The 22,238-nt window shown below is 50.2% G+C and overlaps 1 protein-coding gene across 2 annotated transcripts in view; it reads left to right on the plus strand.

Annotated features, from left to right (window-relative positions):
- Positions 1-22,238, plus strand: part of LOC100440962 (uncharacterized) — a 129,372-nt gene that overhangs the window by 1,102 nt on the left and 106,032 nt on the right. For both annotated transcript variants that reach the window (XM_054534705.2, XM_054534707.2), the window contains exons 2-9: positions 94-259; positions 6,601-6,786; positions 7,379-7,531; positions 9,328-9,472; positions 12,306-12,464; positions 13,793-13,917; positions 15,620-15,814; positions 21,986-22,141. In XM_054534705.2, the coding sequence (XP_054390680.1) occupies positions 149-259; positions 6,601-6,786; positions 7,379-7,531; positions 9,328-9,472; positions 12,306-12,464; positions 13,793-13,917; positions 15,620-15,814; positions 21,986-22,141 (1,230 nt within the window). In that variant the 5' untranslated portion in view covers positions 94-148. The remainder of the gene's footprint in view (positions 1-93; positions 260-6,600; positions 6,787-7,378; positions 7,532-9,327; positions 9,473-12,305; positions 12,465-13,792; positions 13,918-15,619; positions 15,815-21,985; positions 22,142-22,238) is intronic.

Raw genomic sequence — 22,238 nt, forward strand, 5'->3', positions numbered from 1 at the left:
GTACCTCTCTGAGCCTCAGTTTACCCCTGGGTGACTTCGGTGAGATGAGCTTTGCAGGCACTCAGCACGTGTGGATCTCCTTGATGATCTCAGGCAGCCATTGTTGCATGCCCTGCCTTCCTGTGGGACAGAGCACTGTGTGAGCCTCATGAAGGAACTCATCGAATCAGCAGAGGTGGAGGCAGACGAGGTGGAGGCATGGCTCTCATCACTGGCCTTCCTCCCACAGCCCACAGATGCTATGGTCCACATGCTGCTGGTGAGTCCCTGCACCCCACCCGGGGCCCCGGTGTCCTCCCTCCATGGCTTGGCTGCTGGTTAGATGCAGCAGAGGTGATCAGTTCTTTTGTGCCAGCCCTCGTAGGATCAGCAGAGGGGGCCAGACCACCCATCCTCCTGGGCTTCTGTGGCAGGTTCAAGGGAACCTTTGGTATCAGAGAATTCCGGGTTCAAGGGTCAGCAATGTGTCTCCCACTTGTGTGATCCCAGGCAAGTGATTTAACCTTCCTGAGCCTCTTTTCTGATTATTATTATTATTATTATTATTATTATTATTATTATTTGAGACAGAGTCTTGCTCTGTCACCCAAGCTGGAGTGCAGTGGTGCGATCTCAGCTCACTGCAACTTCCACCTCCTGGGTTCAAGCAATTCTTCTGCCTCAGCCTCCCAAGTAGCTGGGACTACAGGAATGCACCACCACACCCGGCTAAGTTTTGTATTTTCTTTTTAGTTGAGACGGGGTTTCGCCATGTTGGCCAGGCTGGTCTCAAACTCCTGACCTCAAGTGATCCAGCTGCCTCAGCCTCCCACAGTGCTGGGATTACAGGTGTGAGCCACCACACCCGAATGTTTTCTGATCTCTAAAAGGAGGATGGAAGTGGTACCTCTATCCTGGGCTTATAGTGAGGAATGAAATGCTGTGTGTGAAGTGGTTCTCCTGGTGTCTGGCACGAAATCTGAGCACTTGAAATCAGAGCTATTATATTTATAAACGCACATATTTTATGAGTCTGGAGATTAGGAAATCTGTGTGAGATGAGGTCTATAATTTCTACCAATATGTGGAGGTCTCATTTAACCCTTGAGGTGTCTCTATGAAGTAGGTGCTCTTATCAACCCCATTTTGCAGGTGAGAAAACCGAGGCCCAAAAAGGTAGTGCACCTTGCCCAAGGGATTGCAGCTGCTCTGCCCTTCACCTCAATTCTGACCTGAGACCTTGGGGTGTGTCCTCACTTTCCTGGGTGGGGGGTGTCACCTGTCACTCCCCATCTTGTCCCGGCTAATAGTGAGTGCCAAGTCAGATGGCATCGGTAGGCAGTGGGAGTGAAGACACAGCTGGTGCCGGGCAGCTGGGGTCCCTGGGGGCATCAGAGACCCCTGCATTGGTTGAATGGACCCTACCAGGATCTGAGAGCCCCTGGAGCTTGTCCAGCCCTGGCTGTCCCTCCAGGTGGAATATAGGGAGCCCTTGCCTTCTGGCCCCTGACCCCAGGGTTTGAGGTGGGGCTGTTCCAGGCAGACTGCGTTGTTGGCTCTGCTCGGCAGACAAGAATCAGGCACTGACTCAGAGCCAGGCCCAGATTGGGTCCCAAGAGGCATCACCCACAGTTCACAGCCTAGCAGGTGACACGCTGGCCACCAGGGATGCCAGAACCACCCAAGACCTGCCCTGGGCTTAGCCCATCTCCCTGGAAATGTCTGTCCCCTTCCCCTTCCCCCATTCCCCTCTTCCTCCCTTCCCCACTCCCCTCTACCTCCCTTCCCCACTCCCCTCTACCTCCCTTCCCCCGCTTCCTTCTTCCTCCCTTCCCTCCCTCCCCTCTGCCTCCCTTCCCCCCTCCCCTCTGCCTCCCTTCCCCTCTGCCTCCCTTCTGCCCCTCCCCTCTGCCTCCCTTCTGCCCCTCCCCTCTGCCTCCCTTCTGCCCCTCCCCTCTGCCTCCCTTCTGCCCCTCCCGTCTGCCTCCCTTCCCCCCCTCCCCTCTGCCTCCCTTCCCCCCTCCCCTCTGTCTCCCTTCCCCCGCTCTGCCTCCCTTCCCCCCGCCCTGCCTCCCTTCCCTCCGCCCTGCCTCCCTTCCCTTCCCCGCCTCCCTTCCCCCCTCCCCTCTTCCTCCCTTCCCCCTCCCCTCTTCCTCCCTTCCCCCTCCCCTCTTCCTCCCTTCCCCCCTCCCCTCTTCCTCCCTTCCCCCTCCCCTCTTCCTCCCTTCCCCCCTCCCCTCTTCCTCCCTTCCCCCCTCCCGTCTTCCGCCCTTCCCCCCCTCCCCTCCTTCCGCCCTTCCCCCCTCCCCTCCTTCCTCCCTTCCCCCCCTCCCCTCCTTCCTCCCTTCCCCCCCTCCCCTCCTTCCTCCCTTCACTCGTTTATTTGTACATATGTTTGATTCATGTGCAGTAACTAAGAGCACAAACCCATCTGGACTTCCTCATTTCAGATCCCAGTCCCATTCCTCACCAGCAGGACCTTGGGCAAGGCACTTTACTTTCCCAGGCCTCAATTTTCCCCATCTGGACAATGGGACTATATTGTAGAGTGACCTTGCAGACCAGGTGAATTGCTTGGTGTGTGCGGAGGGAAGTGGTTGTTGCCATTAGTCTGGGACACAGCACTGAGCCAAGCAGGTGGCATCCATCGGCTCGTGGAGCCCAGAAGCTTCCTCTACCTGCCTAACATGCGATGTTCCATATGCAGGCCAGAGCTCATGCCTCTCTGGGCCGTATTTTCTTGTTCTGTCATTGAGTCAGCAAGGCCCTGCATGAGCCCTGGCAGGTTCTGGGAATGCACTGGCTTCGTGAAGCCTGGGGAGAGGAGGGGGGTGGGGAGTGAGGGGCAAGCAGGGAGAGAGTATTTTAATGAACTGTTTATTTTAGAATAATTTTATTTATTTATTTATTTAATGATTATTATTTTTTGAGACTGAGTCTTGCTCTGTTGCCCAGGCTGGAGTGCAGTGGCACAATCTCGGCTCACTGCAACCTCCGCCTCCCGGGTTCAAGTGATTCTCGTGCCTCAGCCTCCTGAGTAACTGGGATTATGATGCACACCACCAGGCCCAGCTAATTTTTTTGAATTTTTAGTTGAAATGGGGTTTCACCATGTTGGCCAGGCTGATCTCGAACTCCTGAGCTCATGTGATTTGCCTGCCTCGGCCTCCCAAAGTGCTGGGATTACAGGCATGAGCCACTGCGCCCAGCCTTCTTAATGGTGTCTTTCGATGAACAAAAGTTCTTCATGTTGATGAAGTGCAGCTTCTTGATGCTTTCTAGCTGGCGTTTGATCTCCCCCCGGTCCTAACGCTTCCTGTCTTGTCTTCTCCCAGTTCTGTTTTCTTACCTTTTCAGGGAGGGTTGGTTTGAGCATGATGACTGAGCTTTAGAATCATGTTGGAAAAGTGAAATCAGCTTAATAAGGGTTCCAGGTTTGAGAATAATTTTATTTTTCCATCTTTAAAAATGAAAAAGAGTGAATATTTTAAATAGACTTTTAACTGAAGTGTAAGTAAGCTTTCGTTACAGAGTTTTGCATTAAGATTTTTTTTCTCCTCCCATTTTTTTTTTTTTCAATTTATTTTTCTTTCAAAATTCTTTGTTCTTCTCTTTGCGATGTGGTTTCTGATTTTTGTGAAAACGGGGAAGGCTGGCCCTTCTGGGCGCATCCCCAGGGCAGCCGTACACAGAACCCACTGGGTCATTACTGTCTGGACTGCTCAGCACCCAGGCCTCATGCTGGCCCAGTTGTCCTGGCGGGGCCACCTGAAGTGGCTCACAGATCTGGGCTCTCTGCCAGCCAAGTGGCACCAGCCTGCCCCACAGTCCTGCAGGCCGTGACCAGGCTTCTGGCTCCAGCTTTGGTCTGGGTCAGGCCCGAGCCTGCCCTGTGCCCCCGCCGCCTTTCTTGGACACAGTAGTCAGAGGCGGGAACCTCCAGCAGGCGGCCCCTCCCATGTGTCGGAGAGCTTCTTAGTCTTTTTATAACCCCTGCCTGCCCGGCCAAGCCCGCTTGCCCTGCTCTGTGTTAACAAAACAGACAGTTTTGTTTTCTTTGCTCAAATACAGGAAAACATTGAATGTGCTTTTTCCAGGCTCCACACACCCCTGTCCTTTCACAAAGAAAACATGCAGTGAGATGCACACGCCAAGACCCACAGACATGCATCCTGAGTGCACGTGTACACACGTGGGACACAACCCACACACACTGAAGCAGGCACCCATTGCACTGGGACGTGCACATGCACACTGGATCACGTGTACATGCACAGACCTGCACGTACACTGACACAGGCTCACACCAAGGCACAGGGACACACAGACACACAGGGATATGCACACACATGCTGGATCATGTGTACACACACAGACCTACACACACTGATGCAGGCTCACACTGAGGCAGGCTTTCCCAGGACACCCACATGGGGAAATGCAGGGACACACACCCACACCGTAGACCTGTCAAGACACACAGACACGCACACACACACAGACACATTGAGGCATACACGCCAAGACTCACATACCTGGAGACGCAGATATACACCGCAGTGTATGCACATGTGAAGACATGGCACAACATGCACATACACGCAGTAGGACACTCACACAGTGGGACATGTGGAGACAGCCACCCACACCTGGACACATGCAGAGGCACACCCAGATACACTGGGCTGTGCGTGGGCACACAAGGGACACACAGTACACACACACGCACCTGGACGCATAGGCACGTGCACACACCCACTGGGACACACGAGATGCCCACATGGGAACACGTGTGGACAGGTATCCACCAGGAAATACATGCATACTAGGGTACTCGAGTGCACTGAGACACCTGCACACCCACGTGGGAACGTACACACCCACAAGCACTAGGATTCTACAGCACACACCAATATGCACACACACAGATGCTCATGTTCACACCTTCACACAGTGTGCTCACATCCTAGCATAGTAACACAGATCTGGTGAAGAGTCACGAATCCAAAGAAAGAACAGAGCTGGGCAGGTTGGGCATGATGGCTCACTCCTGTAATCCCAGCACTTTGGGAGGCTGAGGTGGGCAGATCACCTGAGATCAGGAGTTCGAGACCAGCCTGGCCAATATGGTGAAACGCCATCTCTGCTAAAAATACAAAAATTAGCCAGCCGTGGTGGCTCACATCTGTAATCCCAGCTACTCAGGAAGCTGAGGCAGGAGAATCACTTGATCCCAGGAGTCGGAGGTTGCAGTGAGCTGAGATTGTGCCACTGGACTCCAGCCTAGGTGACAAGAGCAAGACTCCATCTCAAGGAAAAAAAAAAAAAAAAAAAAAGGGACAGAGCTAGGCAGAGATTTTATATCCCCACAGCTGCCAAGCAGTCCCTGTTCTGGAGTGGCATGGGTCTAGCACAGAAACCCCTGTTCACACCCAGTGCCCCAGTGCCCCAGGGCTGGATTTTAGAGTGAGTCCAGAATTTGCATTTTGAGAAGCAGTGAGTGTTGGGATCATGCCTGGCCTGGGAGCCAGACCCTCCTGGGTTAAATCTCAGTTCTATTTACAGCTGGGCTACCTGAGGCAAGTTCCTTACCCTTTCTGTGTCTCAGCTTCCTCATCTGCAAAATGGGAATGATAAGAAAGGCAATGTGTGTGACATGTTATCAGCAGTCTGGCTTGTAGTGAACACGGTTTGTTTATTAAGATTTGTAGGTCTAGACCGGGCATGGTGGCTAATGCCTGTAATCCCAGCACTTTGGGAGACCGAGGCGGGCAGATCACTTGAGGTTAGGAGTTCACCACCAGCCTGGCCAACATGGTGAAACCCGGCTTTACTAAAAATACAAAAATGAGCCAAGCGTGGTGGCACGTGTCTGTAATCTCAGCTACGTGGGAGGCTGAGGCAGGGGAATCACGTGAACCTGGGAGGCGGAGGTTGCAGTGAGCCTAGATGGGACCACTGCACTCCAGGCTGGATGAGAGAGCAAGACTCCATCTTAAAAAAAAAAAAGATTTGTTGGTCTGATTTCTCCGAGGTGCCTGGGGCGGGGAGAAGCTCTGTCCTGAACCCACTCCTGTTTGCCTTCCTTTCACTGAAGCCCTGGAGTGAGGGTAGCTGGGCGTCTGAGTGGTGGGCTACATGGAGTGCCTTTTTACTTTTCTTTTTTTTTTTTTGAGACAGAGTCTCGCTCTGCCACCCAGGCTGCAGTGCAGTGGTGTGATCTCAGCTCACTGCAGTCTCTGCTTCCTGGATTCAAGGGATTCTTGTGCCTTAGCCTCCCAAGTAGCTGGGATTACAGGCACACACCACCATGCTCGGCTAATTTTTGTATTTTTAGTATGGACGGGGTTTTGCCATGTTGGCCAGGCTGGTCTCCAACTCCTGACCTCAGGTGATCCACCTGCCTTGGCCTCCCAAAGTGCTGGGATTACAGGCATGAGCCACCATGTCTGGCCTCTGGGGTGCTTTTAAAATGTTCCCTGAACAGAGCAATTTGTTCAGACTCTGGGGGACTCAGCTCTGTATTATGAAGTGCCCCAGGTGAGTCGGTGTGTGGCCAGGGTGAGGCCTGTGAAGGGCATTTACCCACCACCTCGGGTGGGGGCCGATTTCTGTCCCCAGCCACTGCTCCAGACCCCGCGGGCCAGCCCTGGTGCCTTCCTGGGCATCTCAGCCCTGGTGCACAACCTCTGTGCTTCTCTGGATGAGCCCTGCGGGCAGCTGCCTGGAGTCGGCTCCCTAGTGAGGATCCTGGGAGATGCCTTAGGTGAGAACTGTACCATCCAGGAGCCCTCGGATGATGACAAGGTGAGGACATCCAGTGTCCTGAGTACCAGCTTCAGTGCCCCCAGTGGGGCCCAAGCCAATCAGGCAAGCTCCAGGTAGAGAGGGTGGGGGTGGGTTACCCCCTTTCCCCCTTCCTCCTATCCTTCATTCCCCCTTCCCCCTTCAACCCATCCCCTCACCCTCCTGACTGCCCCCCCCACACCACTGCCCCTTCTATACAACTGCCCCCCCCACACCACTGCCCCCCCAATGCCACTGAGTGGGGATGGGGTGAAGCGGGGAAGGGGGAATGGGCTGAGATGCCCAGGAAGGCACCAGGGCTGGCCCGAGGGGTCTGGAGCAGTGGCTGGGGACAGAAATTGGCCCCCACCCCGAGAAGGTGGGTAAATGCCCTTCACAGGCACCCCCCACGCCACTGCCCGTCCCACGCCACTGCCCGTCCCACGCCACTGCCCCTCCCCACGCCACTGCCCCTCCCCACGCCACTGCCCCTCCCCCATGCCACTGCCCCTCCCCCATGCCACTGCCCCTCCCCCCATGCCACTGCCCCTCCCCACGCCACTGCCCTCCCCACGCCACTGCCCCTCATGGTCTTGCCTCCATCTCGATTTAGCTCCAGCTTGTGCTGAAGGCAATCGGCAATGCGGGCTTGGCAGCCATGGCTCTCACCCCCACACTGAGTACCTGTGCATCTCTGAGAAGCAGCGCCCCCGAGATCCGGCTGGAGGCCATCCAGGCCTTCCGAAGGGTCCCCTGCTCTGCAGACGTGAGCCCTTGTGTGCTGTTTCACTGGGTTGGGGTTGGGTGGTGGTGGGTCTCGAACCACAGTTTGCTAATTCACTTCTTCAATTGTTCATTCATCATGTATTTAATGAGCACCTACTTTGGGCTGGGTGCTAGTGTGAACAGATATCCAGGTCTAAGCCTGTGTGTGGTGTGGGAAACAGATTATTTATCAAAAACACAACCATATGATTACCGGTGCCATCTGTGCCCCCTCTAGTACAGGGTTTGGCAGACTATGGGCCATGGGCCACTACCTGGCCCTTTGTCTGTTTTTCTCAATAAAGTTTTATTGAAACACAGCCATGCCCACTCACTTATGTGCTATCTATGGCTGCTTTTCTGCTCCACCTGCAGAGTCAAGTCATTGCAAGGGACCGCATGGCCTGCAGAGTCTAAAAGAGTTCTCTGTCCCTTTACAGAAAAAGTTTGCTAATCCCTGGACCGGTACCTCCCTTCTTACTCAGAGTCAAAGTCACAGTCCCTTCATTGACCTCCCAGGCCCTGAGGGATCTGACCTCTGGGCCTCACCTGTTCCTGTCACCTCCCATCCCTCCTCCCCAGCACATTGCCCTTTCTGTTCTTCCTCAAACACTTGTGACCCTCTCTTGCCCCAGGCACTTTGCACATGCTGTCCTCGTTCCTGGCACACTTTTCCCCCAGATGTCCCCAGGCCTTTCTTTTTCATGTCCTGTACGTCTTAGCTTAAAAGGCACTTTCAATGTGAGGTCTCCCTTGACAATTTCACCTGAAATTGAACCTCCCAGGTCCCCCTGGCTCTGGTCCTGTTTCACCATTTCATTTTTCCCTCCATAGTGTTTATTACCACCTAACTTTTTTTTTTTTTTTTTTTTTTGAGACGGAGTCTCGCTCTGTCACCCAGGCTGGAGTGCAGTGTCGCCATCTCCGCTCACTGCAAGCTCCGCCTCCTGGGTTCACGCCATTCTCCTGCCTCAGCCTCCCAAGTAGCTGGGACTACAGGCGCCCGCCACCATGCCCAGCTAATTTTTTTGTAATTTTAGTAGAGACGGGGTTTCACCGTGTTAGCCAGGGTGGTCTCGATCTCCTGACCTCGTGATCCGCCTGGCTCTGCCTCCCAAAAGTGCTGGGATTACAGGCATGAGCTACTGCACTTGGCCATCACCTAACTTTTTATGTATTTCACATGCTAATCTCATTGACTGTCTCCCTGCTCTAGGATATCAGCTTCAGGTGGACAGGGGCTGGGTTGCTCTTGTTTATGGCTGTCACCTAGCACAGTGCTGGGTGCATAGTTGCTGCTTAGTTAATATTTGTTGCATGGATGGATGGGTGGGTGGATGGGTGAATGGATGGTGGGTGGGTGGATGGATGGGTGGGTGGGTGGCTGGCTGGCTGTGGAGGAAGCCAGTAGGTACTGAGGGAGTCACAATGTGGGGAGGTGGCTTGCTTTGGAAGGGCTTAGGAAGGCCAAGACATTTAAAGACCTCCTGTGTGGTGAGACATTATGCTGTTTTTGTAAATAGTTTTATCGGAATGTAGCCATGCCCATTTGTTGGTGAATGGATGAGGCTCTAGGCTGAGGCTGGTAGAGACTGGGAATTAGGCACGGTCAGTGAACCCCCTGCTACCTCCCACAACTGCACCACAGGTGAGTGTGTGTCGGGGAAGCCTCCCGCAGTAGGGACATCAGGACAACCGGGGCTAGGCAGCAGGTCCACCTGCTGGAGCCAGGGACATCATATTCCTGGGTGGAGGCAGGTGGGCCTTGGGTGATGGCCTTCCTTCTGCCCAAGCCAGCGATCGGTGCTCTCCCGTCTGTACCAATCACTGGAGGAGGATGCTGAGATCCGTATCAATGCCTACCTGGCCCTGATGAGATGCCCCAGTGAGGAGGTGTTTGCCCAGGTGCGGCGCACCCAGGCAGGCGAGCTCTCCACCCAGGGTGAGCCATGGGTATGTGTGTGGGAGGGGTGTGAGCAGGGATGGGGCTGGGAGGGCACCTCCTGAAGAGTGCAGGGGGTTTGAGAGCATCCTCTCCCTCCACCCCTTTGGTATCCTCCTGTCTTCTTGTTCCCCTGTTTCTCTACCACACTGTCTAGATAAGGGGCTGTGTGTTCTTCCCTTCCCCACATAGCAAGTCCAGTCCCCATTCCGCCATTGGATGACTTTGGAGAAGTTGCTTCTCCTCTCTGGTCCTCAGTTCCGTCATCTGTAAAATGGGATGGGAATCAGTGAGGCCTCTTTTAGCTCTGGCCAGATCACGACGCAGTATCCTAGAGAGACCTAAGATAGAAGAGGGATGGTGTCGGCAAATCTCAGATCCCTGCTAGAGTGAGACAGTTCCCTTTATACAGGCAGCTAAACCCAAAGATGTAAATTCAAAAAAATAAGTTCAACTGATTGTTGAAAAATTTTCCATAATGCACAGTGGGGTGAGAGCCTGGAGCCTGAGAGCCCAGGTTGAAATCTCAGCTTCACCTCTTCCTTCGTGTATGCCTTTAGACAAGTAAGTAAACCTCTGTGAGCCTCCATTTCTGTACCTGTAAAATTGGGATAATGCTAGTACCTCCCTCACAGAGTGTTGCGAGCATAAAATGAGTTAATACACAAAGACATTTAGAAAGCATAGTAACTGCCATATATGTGACTGTTGCTTTTAATGTTGTTATCACTACTGCTATTATTATTAATGCAGTATAGCTATATAGTCAAAATTTTAAATCATAGGCAAGGGACAAATGGAAAATTAGTCTTCCTTCCTCTTCCCCCCAATATTTTCCTGTGTCCTGAAGATACACACTGTGAAGAGTTCTCCTGTGTATTACATCAGAACTTGTAATACATAGATAAACATACACATGTATCTCCTTAACAATAGCATCTCAGGATCATGTTCTACTTGCTGTTGTGCTCTTGGCTTTTTTGTTTTGTTTTGTTTTTTGAGACAGAGTCTCGCTCTGTCGCCCAGCCTGGAGTGCAGTGGTGTGATCTCTGCTCACTGCGAGCTCTGCCTCCCGGGTTCATGCCATTCTCCTTCCTCAACCTCCCAAATAGCTAGGACTACAGGCGCCCACCACCTCACCTGGCTAATTTTTTGTATTCTTTTAGTAGAGACAGGGTTTCACCATGTTAGCCAGGATGATCTCGATCACCTGACCTCATGATCTGCCCACCTCAGCTTCCCAAAGTGCTAAAGTGCTGGGATTACAGGCATGAGCCACTGTGCCCGGCCTTTTTTTTTTTTTTTTTTTTTTTTTTTGAGACAGAGTCTCACTCTGTCACCCAGGCTGCAGTGCAATGGCACGGTCGTGGCTCACTGCAACCTCTGCCTCCTGGGTTCAAGCAATTCCCCTGCCTCAGCCTCTTGAGTAGCTAGGATTACAGATGCGCACCACCATGCCTGGCTAATTTTTGTATTCTTTCAGTAGAGATGGTTTTGCCATGTGGGCCAGGCTGGTCTCAAACTCCTGATCTCAGGTGATCTGTCCACCTCAGCCTCCCAAAGTGCTTGGGATGACAGGGGTGAGCCACTGGGTCCAGCCTGCTCCTTGCTGTTTGTCTTTAGCATGTCTAGGAGCTCATCTCTCATCTATAGCTCTTATAGACTCTCATCTGTGGCTGTTTCGCCAGAAGTTTGTGCTATAACCCATTTTACCAGTCTCCACTGATAGGCCTTTAGGCTGTTTCTGGTCTTTTGCCGTTGGAAGCAACAACCACAAACCTACCAACCTTTGGCCCTTGAATTAATCTCAGTTTAGGATAATTTCCCAGAAGATAAGTTGCCATGGTAAAGGGTATGTACATTTAAAAGTCTGATGTGATGTTGCTGAATTACATTCTGAAGAGATGGCACTATTGGAAGATACAGCTCTCTGCCTTGGCAGTTTCAGGCATGGGGTGTGATGTGTGCTAAACCCCTTCTCAGGGGATCAGCTGAGGGGCTCAGCCTCCACAGTGGCCCTGGGGTACCACCTGATGTATTGTCCAGTGGGAATAAGTGGGCACCTTACCCCTAAAAACCCACATTCTGCTCTATTCTGTGATAGATTGTTCCGGAAGCCCCTGACTGGACTTTCTAAGAGCCTGGGACAATGCAGAGAGGGTTGGGGGCTCCCTGTAGGACTCTAATATTCCCCACTGGACTCAGTCCCATGAGGCTTTCATTTGATCTTTATTCCTCCAGGGACCCTCATGGGTCACACGTCACCTTTTGTTGATCCTGAAATGTGCTTAGTCTTTTTAGGTCCAGGCTCTGCTTTTAACTGATCTTCCCAAAAAGCCCTGCAGGGTACTTTGTTAGTTCCTTTTTCAGATGAGAAAACTAAGGTTCCAAGAGCTGGAGTGACCATCTCAGGCCACACTGGTACATGGTAGAACTAGGATTTGAAATCAGGTCTGACTTCCCATTTTCACTGATGAGGAAACTGAGACTCAGAGAGGTAGAGGGACCACCCCGAGGTCACACAGCTTTTGAGCTTTGGGACTGGGTTCAGACTCAGGTCTGACTTTTGAGCCCATGACACCTTCCTTTCTCTTCTGGGAAGTGTGTCAGAATTCCATACACGGGCTAGATTTCCAAGTTCTGTTCAGGCACGACTTGTTGGCTGCTGTTTCTTGAGAGAAGATGTAGGTCTCTGTAGCCAGACTCCTGAGAAGCCCCCGTGTGTGGGAATTGCAGGACTGAGATGGGGGTCGGGAGAGTCTTTTCTCTGGACAGCGCCAGCTCCTGGCCATTTCCTCACGGCCCCTCCCTGCTGCCCATGACTCTATTCCAGTGGGTTCTTTTGTGTGGAGTCACCTCCTGCAGCTGCTGGAGACGCACGACCGCCTGAAACGGGCCCTCCGGGACACCCTCCCCAAGGACATCCTCAGCCGGGAGTTCCACCCAGAAATGTGGAAACACTCGTCCTATTCTGATGCCACCTTCCGATCAGGTATGGCCATCCTGGGCAGCCCCTGTCCTGCTCTGGGACCACAAAGGCTGGGGGACCCTGGAGCTTCAGCTGTTGAGAGCATGTGGATTAGACGTTGTGTCAAGTGGTCAAATATTTACATGCCAGTTGGGTGTGGTGGCTCAAACCTGTAATCCCAGCACTTTGGGAGGCTGAGGCAGGAGGATTGCTTGAGCCCAGGAGGTTGAGCCTGCAGTGAGTCATGATTGCACCACTGCACTCCAGCATGGGTGACAGAGTGAGACCCAGTCTCAAAACAAAACAAAACAAAACAAAATGAAAAAAAAAAAACTTACATGCTGCTTGTTCAAAAATATATTTGCAATATTTCCATAGCACCTGCTGCTTTTTTTGGAAGACATAAGTCATATCAGTTATTTTATGGCATTCAACTGAATACCTATATCTTTTCTCTAAATTGGCTCTTTGTACCTTATATTTGTGTTAAAAAGGAAATTATCTATCACTACCATTAATAGAAAGTCAACTTAACTCTCTGTAAAGAGAAGGTAGTCCTAAAAAGTGCTGTACACCCAGAGGTGGGTAATGAAACACTGAAGTTTATTTATTTATTTATTTATTTTTTTTGACACGGACTCTTGCCCTGTTGCCCAGGCTGGAGTACAGTTGCACAATCTCATCTCACCGCAACCTCTGCCTCCAGGGTTCAAGTGATTCTTCTGTGTCAGCCTCCCGAGTAGCTGGGACTACAGGCACGCACCACAATGCCCGGCTAATTTTTGTATTTTTATTAGTAGAGATAGGGTTTCACCATGCTGGCCAGGCTGGTCTCAAATCCCTGGCCTCAAGTGATTTGCCTACCTTGGCCTCCCAAAGCTGAGATTACAGGCATGAGCCACTGTGCCTGGCCGAAACTGTTTTATTAAATTCTCCTGGATTCTGTGGCTTGTTGAGGGCTGTGAATTGTGAGAAGTGTTTTTTCCTGTGTTAAGAGATTAGCCCCACACTGAGACTGCCTCTTTGTTGTAATTAAACAGAAAATAAAAAAGGGGATCTCTTTCAACCTAAGGCTCCAAAACTACCTCAGCCATTCTGGGAAGCCTGGAGTTGGGGGTTGGGTGCTCTGGGCACCTCCTCTCTGCCTGTCAGCAGAAGTGGGTGTGTGTGACTCTCTGTCCTGGACTCCCTCTGCTCTTGAAAAGGCTTAAGGCTGTTTCCCATCCTGGCCAGGGAGGGGTGGGAAGACACACCATGTGTCTGGCCCTGTCTCAGGGTATGGTCCTGTGGTAATAGCCAGACCCCACTCTGTGAGTGTACAGAATGTACTGATGTTTTTTTCTTACTCCTAGTGTCTGGCAGCCTGGGAGCCAACCTGGAGGGGACCCTTCTCTTCTCTCCTGCCTCTTTTCTTCCCCGTTCTGCCACAGTCAACCTGACCATCCACACCATGGGCCGTGCCTTCAACCTTCTGGAGGTTAGAGGGGAGCCTTGCTGTAGCCTCTGCAGGGCCTCTCCTAGACTTCGGGCCAAAAATATCCCAGTGACTTACCTGTCTGTCCATCCATCCCTTGCCTCTATTGTTCAATCTCTTCCCCTAATATCTAGTCACCCACCCGCCCATAGATATGTCCATACGTCTATCAGTTCACCTACATGCCTCCATCCCTCCATCCCTCCATCCCTCCCTTCCTCCCTTCCTGCTTCCATCTATCCACTTACCTGCTCATCTGTCCATCCGTCCATCCACCCACATCCCTCTCATTCATCTCGTCCATACACCCACCTATTATCCATTCATCCACCCACCCATCATCCATTCATCCAACTACCTACCCACCCACCCATCATCCATCCACCCACCCACCCACTCATCACCCACCCACCCATCATCCATTCACCCAACCACCCACTCACCCATCATCCATTCATCCAACCACCCATCATCCATTCATCCAACCACCCACCCACCCATCATCCATCCATCCAACTACCCACCCACCCACCCATCATCCATCCATCCATCCACCCACCCACCCACCCATCATTCATTTGCCCACCGACCCACCCACCCGCCATCCATCCACCCACCCATCATCTATCCAGCCATCATTCATCCATCTACCCATCCATCATCCATCCACCTATCTACCCACCCATCATCCATCTACCCACCTAACATCCATCCTTCCATCCATCCATCTATTCACTCAATCCATTTACCAAACCACCCACCCACCCATCCATCCATTCACTTATTCATCTCTCCACCCGCCTACCCATCCATGGACATACCCACCCTCCCATCTGTCCATCTGTGTGTCCATCCAGCCGTGTAATTTCCCATCCATCTCTGTCTACTGTCTCACCTACCCATCTATTCATCTGTTCTCCCACTCATCCATCTTTCATCCTCTGAGTCACACATCCATCTATTATCCATCCATCCACTCACCAGTCATTGCCAACGGCTGGTCTCTGGTCTTCTCTGAAAATGCTATCAGAGATGTCTGGATGGAAAGAAGGAGGAAAGAATGAATAGATGGAAGGAGAGTGGTCTATAAGAAAGGAAAAGCAGATGGACGGATAGGACTAAGGATGGATAGAACAAAGGAAAGAAAAGATGGAAGGTGGAGAGGCAGATGGATGGATGGATGGGAAGGACAAAAGGATAGGTGAACAGAGGGGTGCGTGGAGGGGCAGATGAAGACAGTGGGGACAGAAGGAAGGATCCGTTTATTTACCTATCAAATTTTGAGAACCCCCCCCTCCAGGGTAGGTCGTGCAGGTGCCTAGTGATTGATACATGAGCCCTTGCCCTCATCCTGGGTCTTTCGAGGAAGACACATATTCCAGTCTGAGTATATTGTGTGGGGCAGAGGAGGTGGGAAGAGAGTGACATGGGAATTCAGGGAGGGCTTCCCAGAGGTGATGACATTTGACCCAAGCCTTAAAGAATTGGCAAGAATTCTGCCGTGTGGCAGCTACCAAGCAGATACAGAGAGAGTGGTGGATTTCCCAAGGTTGTGTCCCTGAACCTAAGCCCAGGTGGACACCAGGGAGCCTGGAGTACCCTGCTCAAGCCTTCTGGGTCCCCCATTCATATCCCCAGCCTAACAGCTCATCATCACCCCTGTGACTGAATTGTTTCTCCCTGAGCCCCTGGCTTCCCTTCCCAGCTTGGGCTCCGGCTGGAAAATGCTGAGGAAATTGCTCACAGGCTGTTTGGCAGGAAGTCATTTTGGGGTCAGGAAGCCGGGAGAGAGCCCGAGCCAGAGAAGCCCCCAGGGCCAGAACCAGGGCCTGCACCACAGCCAGCCAGCCCCGAGTGTCCAGGAGACAGAGACAGAAGGATGAGAGACCTACAGCAGAAGGTAAGGGAGGTGGCAACACCCACTGTACTCCCCCAGGCAGGCCCACCCTGCTTCATGCTTGGACTTTTGAACCTGAGACTTGGGTGTCTGTGAACTCTGACTCTGCCTCCTCCTTACAGAATTAAGTGGCTGGTTCAAATCTGAGTAGTCAACTGGTAGCTGGCTTTATTTGGAAAAACTGTTGCTTGAAATAGATCCTATGCATGGAAAAGTCCCTAAGTTGTAAGTGTACAGCCTGCCTGTCCACCACCTCAACACACCCATGTCACCAGCAGCCAGACCATCTTCAGCTCCCAGCCTCCCTTTTGTCCTCCTGTTCTTGTTAATACCCATCCTTTACCAGGGGTAACCACTCTTCCGACTTCTGGCAGCATTAATTTGTTCTACTTTTTAAAAAGGAACTTTGTTGAGGTCTAATTGACACACGGTGAACACTAGTACATGGTTAAGGTGTACAATTTGATACATTGTCACCCATGTACACACTCATGAGATCATCACCATGATAAAGCTAATGAACATACCCATCATCCCCAAAAGTCTCTTCCAGATCCTTGATAATCCCTTCCTCCGGCCGGGCGCGGTGGCTCATGCCTGTAATCCCAGCACTTTGGGAGGCTGAGGCGGGCGGATCACAAGGTCATGAGATCAACACCATCCTGGCTTACATGGTGAAACCTCGTCTCTACTAAAAATACAAAAAATTAACTGGGTGTGGTGGTGGGTGCCTGTAGTCCCAGCTGCTCGGGAGGCTGAGGCAGGAGAATGGTGTGAACCCAGGAGGCGGAGCTTGCAGTGAGCCGAAATCACGCCACTGCATTCCAGCCTGGGCGACAGAGCAAGACTCTGTCTCAAAAAAAAAAAAAATCCCTTCCTCCTGCTTCTCCTCTGTCCCCAGAAACTAGTGAGAGGCTTTCTGTCACCATAGACTTGTTTGCATTTTCTAGAATATTATGTAGATCACACAACATGTCTTTTTTTTTTTTTTTTTTTTGGGAGACGGTCTCACTCTGTCACCCAAGCTGGAGTGCAGTGGCATGATCTTGGCTCATTGCAACCTTTGCCCCCCAGGCTCAAACAATCCTTCCACCTCAGCTTCCAGAGTAGCTGGGACTATAGGCATGTGCCATCATGCCTATCTAGTTTTTTTTTGAAAAAATGTTGTAGAGACAGGGTCTCACTATGTTGCCCAGGCTGGTATCAACCTCTTGGGCTCAAGCAGTCCTCCTGCCTTGGCCTCCCCAAGTGCTGGGATTACAGGTGTGAGCCACTGCGCTTGCCAACATGTCCTTTTTTAAAAAAAGCATGTACTCTTTTTTTGTTTGGCTTCTTTTATTCAGCATAATTATTCTGAGACTCACCCATGCTATAGGTTATAACATAGTTTCTTTCTTTTTATTGCTAAATGGTATTCCATTGTATAGATATACCACAGTTTGTTTCTCCATTCACCTGTTGATTGACATTTGAGTTGTTTCCAGGGTTTGGCTATTAAAAATAAAGCTGCTATGAATATTTGTGTACAAGTCTTTAGGCATATGCTTTTGTTTCTCTTGAATAATTAGTAGGTGTGGCTGGATCATATGGTAGGTGTATGTTTAAATTTTTCTAAAGCTGCTAAACCATTCTCCCAAGTGGTTGTACTATTTTTGCATTCCCACCAGCAGTGTGTGAGAGTTCCAGTTTCTCCACATCCTCACCAACACTTGATATGGTTAGACTTTTTAATTTTAGCCATTCCAATAATGCGTTGTAGTATCTCGTGGCTTTAATTTGCATTTCCGTAATGACTAATGGCACTGATAATCTTTTCACGTGCTCATTTGCTATTGTACGTCTTCTTTGGTCAAATGTACATTCAAATCTGTTGCTCATCTTATTTTGTTGGCTTGTTTTCTTATTACTGAGTTTTGAGAATTCTTTCTATATTCCAGAAACAAGTTGTTGATTTTTTCTTTTTTTTTTTTTTTTTTTTTTTGAGTTGAGGTCTGGTTCTGTCATGCAGGCTGGAGTGCAGTGGTGTGATCATAGCTCACTGCAACCTTGACCTGCTGGGCTCAAGTGATCTTCCAGCCTCAGCCTCCTGAGTAGCTGGGACTATAGGCAGTACTGCCACACCTGGCTAAGTTTTATTGTCTTTTTGTTGAGATGGGGTCTCACTGTGTTGCCCAGGCTGATCTTGAAGTCCTGACCTCAAGTGATCCTCCTGCCTCAGCCTCCCAAAGTGCTGGGATTACGGGTGTGACCCACCACACCTGACCAGAAACAAGTTCTTCATCAGATGTGTAACTCAGAAATATTTTCTCCCAGTCTGTGGTGTTTCTTTTTGTTCTTACAATGGTGTCTTCCAAAAAATAGGAGGAAGTCTTAGTTTTCATGAAGTCAAGTTTATTAGTTTCTTTGGCTGATAGAGCTTTGACTGTTACAGCTCAGAAATTTTTGCCTGATGGGATGTTACAGAGATTCTCACAGGACCTTCTGGAGACCTCTGAGCACGCTCTCTGTTCAGCTCTCTCATCTCTGGCATCCTGTCCTGCAAAGTCCAGCTGCCAGGGTCTCCCCATACCCCTAGCTCCTCAGTTCAGGGAGTCCCCCAGCTCAGCCTCCATTCCCCCTCCTTGCACCACAGCCTGGACACTGTCTCCAGGCGGGAAGCTGGGCTCATCTTGCTTGTTTACATCTCTTGGGGTTCATCGTCTTGGGTTGCCTGATGTCTGTGTCTTGGGAACCATTGTTGAGCCTGTGTCATCTGGGTTACTAGCTGCTCCACGTGGGAGGTTGAACCCAGTCTTCATTATTCCAGTTTGGTTGGCAGTAGAGGTCACACCCAGTTCATTTTGTAAACTTTTTATAAATGGAATCATTCACCGTATACTCCTTTTTTTTTTTTAAGAGATGAAATTCTCATATGTAAAAATAACCATTTTAAAGTGAGCAATTGGCCCGGCATGGTGGCTCATGTCTGTAATCCCAGCACTTTGGGAGGCCAAGGTGGGTGGATAACTTGAGCTCAAGAGTTCGAGACCAGCCGGGTCAACATAGTGATACCCTGTCTCTACTAAAGACACAAAACAATTTGCTGGGCATGGTGGTGTGCGCCTGTAATCTCAGATATTCTGGAGGCTGAGGCAGGAGAATCACTTAAAACCAGGAGGCAGAGGTTGCCGAGAGCCAAGATAGCACCACTGCACTCCAGCCTGGGTGACAGAGCGAGGCTCTTCTCAAAAAAATAAAAATGAAAAATCGAATAGGGCTGGGTGCCGTGGCTCATGCCTGCAATCCCAGCACTTTGGGAGGCTGAGGTGGGCGGATTGCCTGAGATGAGGTGTTCTAGACCAGCCTGGCCAACATGGTGAAACCTCATCTCTACTAAAAATACAAAAATTAGCCAGGTGTGGTGGCAGGCGTTTATAGTCCCACCTACTCAAGAGACTGAGGCAGGAGAATCGCTTGAACCCAAGAGGCAGAGGTTGCAGTGAACCAAGATTACACCATTGCACTCCAGTTTGGGCGGTAAGAGTGAGACTTCATCTCAAAAAAAAAGAGTGAACAATTCAATGGTATTTAGTACATTCACCATGTTTGCCACCACCACTTCTGTCTGGTTCCAGAACATTTTTATCACCCCCAAAAGAGACACTGCACCCATGAAAGAGTCACTCCCCAGCAGCCCCTCCTCCTAGCGTCCAACAGCCACCGGCTTGCTTCCTTTCTCTATGGATTTACCTCTTCTGGATATTTCATGTAAATGGAACCATATAATATGTGACCTTTGTGTCTGGCTTCTTCCTCTTAGCCTAGTGTTTTTGAAGTTCACCCACATTGTAGCATAGCTCAGTACTCCATTCCTATCTAAGGTCAAGTCATATTTCATTGTATGAATGTACCACATGTGTTTATCCATTCATTCACTGATGGACATTTGGGTTGTTTCTGCCTTTTTGTGACTGAATAGTGCTGCTCCTGTACTTCTTTTTGTGTCTGACTTTGGTTTAAAATTGGTGAGATTTCTCTATACTGTGGTGTGTACTTATAATTTGTTCCTTTTCATAGCTGCATAGTATATTCCATTGTGTGAACAAACAACAATTTCTGTATCCATCAGTTGCTGGCTGATACATACAGTGCTATGAAGACTCCTGGGCCTGCCTTCTTAGGGAACGTGTGTATTCATACCTGTCGGGCGTACACCTAGGAGTGAAATTGCTTAGTCTTAGGGTGTATATATCTTTAGCCTACGTTTTCTCTTCTTACTGTCACTTGAGTGTTTTCTTACTAGAAGCTCACCATTCGTAGGTATTTTAATATTCATCCTATGGGTAGGGACCACAGTTTACATAACCATTTTGTCATTGATGGAGTTTTAGATTATTGACAACATTTTGCTCCTATAAAATGTCATTGCCATGTACATCTGATAGTGACCAAGGTGGATGGTTGGGGCGTTGGTTCACTTGGTTACATGTTTCCTAACCACCAAGTGTAAACCTGGGGCTTGGGAACAGCAGGGCAATAATCCTTGCTGTTAAAAGCATCTTGGACTAGAGCTGGGGGCAGCAAGAGACTTGAAAGAGGGAGGTCGGCTAGATATAAACAGTTTTTCTTAGAATGCACAATTCCCTTTGTCTGTTATTTTCTCGCTTTTCCTAGAGACTCACATCCCGAGAAACATTGTGCATGAGCGCAATGATGAGTGGCAGCAGATACTTGGCCTCAGTGTTGGAGAGACAATAGGGAGTGGTGGGGACTGTGGCACACAGAGGAAGCCCATGGCCCAGCTAAAGTGGCAGCCACTGCTCAGCTCTGGTTCCTTGTTGCCCCTTGTTGTGGGGAGGGTGGGCAGCCCAATGTTTCTCTTTATAGAGAAGCTGGAGAGCTGGGTTTTATATAAAATCTCCCAATTTCCAAATTCAATTTATAAAGAACATACGTGGCATGAAAAACAATCAAAGACTAAAAAACTGCCATGAACCAGAGACCAGGGAGATACGGCAACGAGATGCAGTGGGGTTTGCTGGATTGGATCTCAGGACGGAAAGAGGATATTAATGGAAAAACTGGTGAAATGTAAATGAACTCTGGAGTTGAGTTGATAGAAACATACCAATGTTGGTTTGTTAGTTTGCACCATGCATCCTGGTGATGTAAGATGTTAACAATGGGGAAATCAGTTGAAGGATACATGGAGTTTGAACTCTCTGTACTGTCTTTGCAAATTTTCTTTTTTTCTTTTCTTTTCTTTTTTTCAGAGACAGGGTCTTGCTCTGTCTGTTGTCCAGGCTGGAGTGTAGTGGCATGATCATAGCTCACTGCAGCCTTGAACTCCTGGGCTCAAGTGATCCTCCCACCTCAGCTTCCCAAGTAGCTGAAACTACAGGCGGGTGCCACCATACCCGGCTTTTTTTTTTTTTTTTTTTAATTTTTTAGATACAGGGTCTCGATATGCTGTCCAGGCCGGTCTTAAACTCCTGGCCTCAAGCGATCCTGTTTTCTTGGCCTCCCAAGTGCTGGGACTAGAGGCATGAGCTACCATTCCAAGCCAGTTTTCAACTTTTCCATAAATCTAAAATTATCCTAAAATAAAACCTTCATGAAAACATACACACACTCTCAGCATTGGGCACTACTGTGCAAGTCAGAGAAAACACATCTGGGGTTGGGATTTGGTTCATGCTCTAGGAGTTTTGCAAGCCTCATCTGGACCCCACAAGTTCTTGACCTTTCTCTTCAGACCCTTCCGCCTCCCAAAGTACAGGCACTTTGCCCTTTGTATTAGTTCGTTTTCATGCTCCTGATAAAGATATACCAGAGACTGGGCAATTTATGAAAGAAAGAAATTTAATAGATTTATAGTTCCAAGTGGCTAGGGAGGCCTCAAAATCATGGTGAAAGGCAGGGAGAGGAAGTCACGTCTTACATGGGTGACAGCAGGCAAAGAAAGAGCTTGTGCAGAGAAACTCCCATTTTTAAAATCATAGGATCTCCTGAGCCCCATTCACTATCACGCTAACAGCACGGGAAGGACCCGCCCCCGTGATTCAGTCGTCTCACATAGGGTCCTTCCCACAGCATGTGGGAATTATGGGAGCTACAAGATGAGATTTGGGTGGGGACACAGCCAAACCATATCACTCTGCTAACCCTGACTCCATTCTTTGTGACCTCCCCCAGGTGACCCAGAGGCATGGGGCCCGGCAGGCTCTGCGATGCAAGCTGAGCATGAAGGTGCTGGGGCAGGAGCTGAGCTTTGTGAACTGCGGAGCCACGGGGAGTCACGTGAACCACTGGTCCCTGAACCTGGCTGAGCTCGCCATCAAGCTCATGAAGGTAGCTCCTGCCTGCCCCTGTCCATGCCATCTGCCCCGTGACACTTTGGCAAAGCACTTAAGGGCATGAAATTTGGAGCCAGGCTGCCCAGGGTCAA

This window comes from Pongo abelii, chromosome 18 (assembly GCF_028885655.2).
Source record: "Pongo abelii isolate AG06213 chromosome 18, NHGRI_mPonAbe1-v2.0_pri, whole genome shotgun sequence".
Taxonomy (NCBI): Eukaryota; Metazoa; Chordata; class Mammalia; order Primates; family Hominidae; genus Pongo; species Pongo abelii.